The 6,605-nt window shown below is 30.3% G+C and overlaps 1 protein-coding gene across 1 annotated transcript; it reads right to left on the bottom strand.

Annotated features, from left to right (window-relative positions):
• Nucleotides 1-786: 786 nt before the first annotated feature.
• On the bottom strand, nt 787-3,726 carry LOC111686145 (prohibitin-2). The gene is made up of 7 exons (XM_023448450.2): nt 3,567-3,726; nt 3,357-3,493; nt 2,620-2,966; nt 2,327-2,560; nt 2,047-2,124; nt 1,877-1,976; nt 787-1,111 (listed from the first exon to the last, which is right to left on the bottom strand). The coding sequence occupies exons 2-7, from the start codon at nt 3,487-3,489 to the stop codon at nt 999-1,001; spliced, it is 1,005 nt and encodes a 334-aa protein (XP_023304218.2). The 5' UTR covers nt 3,490-3,493; nt 3,567-3,726; the 3' UTR covers nt 787-998.
• Between the last annotated feature and the right edge of the window lie 2,879 nt (nt 3,727-6,605).

The following is a 6,605-nucleotide window of genomic DNA, read 5'->3' as shown; positions in this document are numbered from 1 at the left end:
TAACGAACGTTCTAATGGAACAGATCTAATAGGATCAAAAGAACGGAGTGGTACTACCGGGTGCCCACTCACCCACGAAAAGGGAAAAACACCCGGCAGACCCAAATAGATTTGTTAGCCGCCCCATAGAAGAAAAACAGACGCTACAAGATTTTCGGGGGCACTTACTATTTCATAGTAAGTGCTCAACACGAGCCATCTGGTATGGATGTCCCTATTTAGTACAGCCTGCATGGGTCATCACACTTAAGCCTTTGCATCGCATCAAGATGACTACCATTCGCGAAGGTGGGTTTAGATCTAAGTGATTTCGATTAACATAGCGAAGAATAAGAAGAGTAGGGAATAATTTTTGCAAAGACGAAACAATACTAGGCTAAAGACATAGCATTCGACTCGACTATTAACTAGACTATAGGCAAGACTACTGTCTATTGACTTTGTGTCAAGACGAAGACCATTCGAATCTATTCGACGATAACCAATATATTGACTATAGATTAGACTAGTTTATAGACAAAACTTGACAAAACGATAGACTAGGTTATAGATTAATTAAATTATATACTTTACTAGATAGTAAACTACACTACAATATAGACTAGAGCATAGAATAACAATAGACGAGACTATTGACTATACTATATACTAGACTACAGACTAGACTATTAACTACACTATATACTAGATTATTTATCAGAAGTTTACAACAACTTTATTGAGAACAAACCTTAATTGTTTTTAAATAATATTGTAGAAGAAAAATAAATAAAAAAAAATACCAAATAAATTCAACACTTACATTGTATATTATTTGCACTTGTGGTAACGAATGGTGATGATGACGGTGGTGGTGTATACTTCCAGTTTATAGAATTCTAAATAGTATGTTCGTTTCATTTGTATAAAAAAATTAGTCTTGACTCTTGATGCTATTTCTTTAAAACTTTAAAGGCACACAATGACATAGAAATCCACTTTTCAGATTGAGAAGACAACTAAACCAAACGATTAGCAGTGAGATGAGCAAGATCACCTACTGATTTTTCCGATGAAGATTTTTTGCTTTTTGCTAAAGTTTTTGTGGGACCATCAAACCAACTCTCGCCAACTGTAAAATGTTGGAGAAATAAAATTAAAACGAATTTCTTTAAACAGAAATATTTTATTTAGTTTAAACAACAAAAATTATATTTTGTTTGATTCTAAGAATTTTCTTAGTTTTTTTGTTTTTCATGTTCACATTTTTAACAAAATAACCTTAAAAGATGCTTTATATTAATGGAACACAAGCTTATAGTTGAATATAAAATAAAAACTATTAAATTTTTAATAAACTAGTGCCATTAATAAGAAAAAAACATCTTTATGGGTTATTATAACTATGTATGTGTGTGTGTGATTATTTATGCTTAAAATCTAAAGAAAAATTTACATCCATAAAGGAGCTTTACTTAATTATGGATAAATGAACAATAAAGTAAAAAAAAGTAATAAAATTAACAAAGAAAGAGATAAGAGCTAAATGAAATTGAAATGGCTTTTTAAAAGCTTTTAATAATTCTGCTTAAAATTGTATTTGAAAATTATCCACATCGGCAGCTAAATATTGGGACAATTTCAATCAAAAGAGAAAAAAGATCAGAAAAATAACAAAGAGAAAATATTTTCAATTTATCATTATCAAAATTTTCTTAAAATATTTTTCACTTATTTGATAGAAAAAACGAAAAAATGCTTATAATTGCCAATTTTCAATTAATATTAGGATTGTAGGTTCCCAAAACTTTTTCATTTGTTAATTTTGTAACACATGGTGTTGTTATTATTGTTTGGTAGTTTGTTTATCTTAGAGATGTTAAAAAAGTTTATTTACTTTTGTAGACTTTTTCAGTCATATCATCGAAGGCGGAATCTTGAATGTTCAACATTAAGGTGTCGGCCGAGAGGTAGACCTTGTTCTGTGAGTTGGCAATCTGTTGTGGATGAAGAAAATTGTTTAGTAAGTTCTTAAATCTTTAGGAAATTATATAGAAAACAACTTACGGTTCTAGCTATGCTTTGAGCAGCACGCAATTTACGCAATTTCAAGTAAGCTGGATTTTGTTTAACTGCAAGACCTAAGTAAACATATCAGTTATGGAAAAACCATGGTTTTAAAAAAGAAATATTAACAAAAATCTACTGGCCAATTATGAACAATAATTTCCTTGGGAGTTTATTCTCTTTTACATGATTTATGTATAGAAGAGGGAACAAACTGCCCAAGAACTTATTATTCACAATAGGCCTTTTAGAGTTTTATAATTTGTTTAGAAAAGGATATCATTTTAGCTGCTTCGGCTTCACCCTCAGCTTGTACAATCTTCTGTTGTTTTTCTTGCTTGGCACGTTCAACAAAGAACACAGCACGCTGAGCTTCTTGTTGAGCAACCTGTTTGGCTTCAACAGCAGCAGTATATTCTTTACCGAAACTCAATTCAGTTAAAGAAACATCATCCAAAATAATATTAAAATCACGAGCACGTTCAACCAATTCTTTGCGAATCAAAAGAGAAACCTTTTAAATAATAATAGAAATTAATAATGAAACACATTTATGAATGCTCTACTACTTACTTGAGCACGTTGGGTAATCAATTGAGAAGCATTGAATTTGGCAACAACACTCTTAAGAACTTCATTGCAAATGGAGGGCAATACTTTCTCATCATAGTCCAAACCCAAGTTACGATGTACGGAAGGTAAACGCATGGAGTCAGGGCGAGACAAAACACGCAAGGAAATGTTAATCATTTGCAAATCCTTGGAACCAGTGGGTGAGGAAATTTTACGGGGACGAGAACGAATATCATAGATGATGGGATATTGGAACCATGGAATGCGGAAATGTAAACCTTCGGAATAAATATCATTTTGAATGCCACCCAATCTGCTGAAGATAATAGCACGATGACCACCATCAACTAAAAATATCATTAACAAAAAGAAAATTAAAATTGGTATGACAACTACTCCCAATAAAAAGCCAACAACAATATATATAAAGTGCGGCATGTATGGATTTTGAGTTATGCAACAACATTTTGGAAAATCATAAATTTAAGAAAATCTTTAAAAATCTAACTAAAAATAAGAAATTTAGTTAAATTCTTAACAAAACATTATTATCATATTTATTGTCAACATTTGACTATAATCAATGAAAATGTAACATCACGTTTTTATTATGAAATTTGCCGACCATTGTACCATCATTGTCAATTATTTTTGTGATTTGAGGTTAGGTTTCACAATTTTCTATGTTTTTCATTTTTACTTATCTTAAAAATATTATAATTAATTAATTCACCTACCGGTATATAAAGATTGGTTTACACCATAGGCTAAGGCTCCCAAACCAGCCAAAACTTTTAAGCCAGTGGTCAAACCGGGTGGCCCACCTTTGCCTAATTTACCAGCCAAATCGTTCAATTTGCTTTGAGCCATTTTTCTAGAACAAGAACAATATGCAATTTAAAACACAATTTCTTTTTATTAGTTTATCGTTTTTAACTATTAATTACTTTTATTAAATGCTTTTAAATTCTTATTTAACACTAATTGTAAAAAAAACAATATTAATTATCCCGGTATTAAGAAAACGAATTTTCACTAACCCACAGCACGACACAAAAAACTCACTTCACATTGAAATGAGTTTTTTACGACGTCAAATATTAAAGTCCATGGCGGCTGACACTATATATATAGGCGGCGGCTTAAAAACGACTATAAGCCGGCTATGTTTACAAATATCCTTAATTATTAAAGATTTTGAATAAAAACCGAATAAGAGAGATAAAAATTGGGTATTTATATACAATTTAGAAGAACGAAATAAAGCTTGCAGCACAAAAGTTATGGTTTGTCAAACAGCTATGTATTTTTCGTATATCGTGTTTGCTACAAACACTTTTTTCTGTTGGAAGTAAAAGCAGCGACTAAAACACTTGCAGCATTGCCAGCTTGGAAATAATAACAATTTATTCATTCACAATAATTAGATGGAATGCTTACAAAACGGGGTGCTACAAATAACATTATAGTTAGAAAGGTCTATGTTATTTTTAAAATTTAATAATTAAATAAATTTAAACAAACAGAAATAAATGGGATTATTAAGAACTGAAATTGCACTTAATAAATTTAATAAATAAATTTAAACAAACAGAAATAAATGGGATTATTAAGAACTGAAATTGCACTTAACTGAACTAAAATTCAATTAGAACTGAACTGCAACTGAACTGGAACTGAACTAGAACTGAACTAGAAATGAATTAGAACTGAATTAGAACTGAATTAGAACTGAATTAGAACTGAACTAAAACTGAACTAAAACTGAACTAGAACTGAACTAGAACTGAACTAGAACTGAACTAGAACTGAACTAGAACTGAACTAGAACTGAACTAGAACTGAACTAGAACTGAACTAGAACTGAACTAGAACTGAACTAGAACTGAACTAGAACTGAACTAGAACTGAACTAGAACTGAACTAGAACTGAACTAGAACTGAACTAGAACTGAACTAGAACTGAATTAGAACTTAACTAAAACTGACTTAGAACTGAACTAGAACTGAATTAGAACTGAACTAGAACTGAACTAGAACTGAACAAGAACTGAACTAGAACTGAACTAGAACTGAACTAGAACTGAACTAGAACTGAACTAGAACTGAACTAGAACTGAACTAGAACTGAACTAGAACTGAACTAGAACTGAGCTAGAACTGAAATAGAATTGTACTAGAACTGAACTATAACTGAACTAGAACTGAACTAGAACTGACTAAGAACTAAACTAGAACTGAACTAGAACTGAACTAGAACTGAACTAGAACTGAACTAGAACTGAACTAGAGCTAAACAAGAACCAAACTAGAACTGAAATGGAGCTGATGTTTTGTTCAAAATTTCATACATTGTATGTACACATATGTATGTATGTAAACATTTTTATGTAACATTTTTATTACATAAAATACTAAAATACTTCAAGCAAACATGTACATATGTATGGTCTATTGACAATGATCACATTATAGGCCATAACTGATCAATTTATTCTAAATTTCAATTGACAAGAAAATGAGAAATACAAGACGAATGATTTTGTATGGTATTAATGACCATTTAGTTCCTTGCATTTATCACAAATATATAAAATATTAAGATATTTTTCAAAAATTTAATTAATATTTAAATTCTAAACTCATTAGATAACCCAATAGTTTCAATAGAAGAGAAGTTTTACTTTGAGAATACCATTTAAAAAACGGTTCATATTAGCAAACGTTATTAAGTGCGAAAATGTTAATTAGTTAAGTCCGATATTACTCAAACATAATTATGTAGGGTATAAAAATGCTCCAATTAAACAAAATGCGTACGAATATTACGTTTTTACGCTGTACAACAACTAGAATAGGTGTGTGTCTGCAAATGGGGTTTAAAACAAACAATTTACTGCGCATATCCAGCATAGCAGTGGCTGATTTTAACATTTTGTTACATTTAAATATTGTATTGAATATCTATCTACATACATATGAGCATAGTTTAATTTACTAATAAAAATTATGAAAATTTACAATACGAATAGAAATGGAAAAAAATTATCGAAAACATGTTTGTGTTTAAGATTAAAAAAAATATGTAAATGTGGACTTGCAGCAGTCAATATTAACACAGATACATACATACATACATACATACACATTCATTTAGTCAGTCAGTTACATTCTTACCATAACGGCGGACAGCAGCAGACAACAAAGTCTGGACGCCATGGGTGACATACAACCCACATAATACAAGTATGTAGTCGTATTAAATTAGGTGGTCACAACATTATATACATATATATGTATTTCCATAAAGACATTTATTAATACATATGAACATATTTGCATTAGACCGACTGACTTTCTATAGAAAGCAAAAAAATCTATTGCTTTCTTATGACCTGTTGGTAAACTGAACCCATTTCAGATTTTATGCACTTTTTTCAGAGTCCGTCTAATGTACATACTGACAATGACTTGAAATGAACATTTTTGAAATTGTTTACACGATTCCGGTTCGATAATATTTATAACAACAGCAACTACAAATACAAAAACAAGAAGTGTCACAAAAATATAAACTACAACTGCAGCAACTACAACAGACTTTTAAAATATAATTTTAATAAATAAATAAATGACTAAATAATAATAACAAATTTTTGGATTAAAACACAAAATTCTACTTTCTAGCTAAACTAAAGGTCCTAGGTTAAAACGGATTGAAATCTGTGATCACTTTTATTTTCCTTAAAAAAATCGATTTCTTAGTGACTAAAGGCCCTAGGGCAAAAAGGATTGAAATCTGCGATCGCTTTTACATTCCATCAAAAATCGATTTCTTAGTGATTTTTGAGTGAAAACATAAAAGTGCATTTTCTGGCTAAACTAAAGGCCCTAGGGCAAAAAGGATTGAAATCTGTGATCACTTTTACATTCCATCAAAAATCGATTTCTTAGTGATTTTTGAGTGAAAACATAAAAGTGCATTT

Source organism: Lucilia cuprina, chromosome 6 (assembly GCF_022045245.1).
Source record: "Lucilia cuprina isolate Lc7/37 chromosome 6, ASM2204524v1, whole genome shotgun sequence".
Taxonomy (NCBI): domain Eukaryota; kingdom Metazoa; phylum Arthropoda; class Insecta; order Diptera; family Calliphoridae; genus Lucilia; species Lucilia cuprina.
This window is presented reverse-complemented; position numbering and strand designations above follow the sequence as displayed.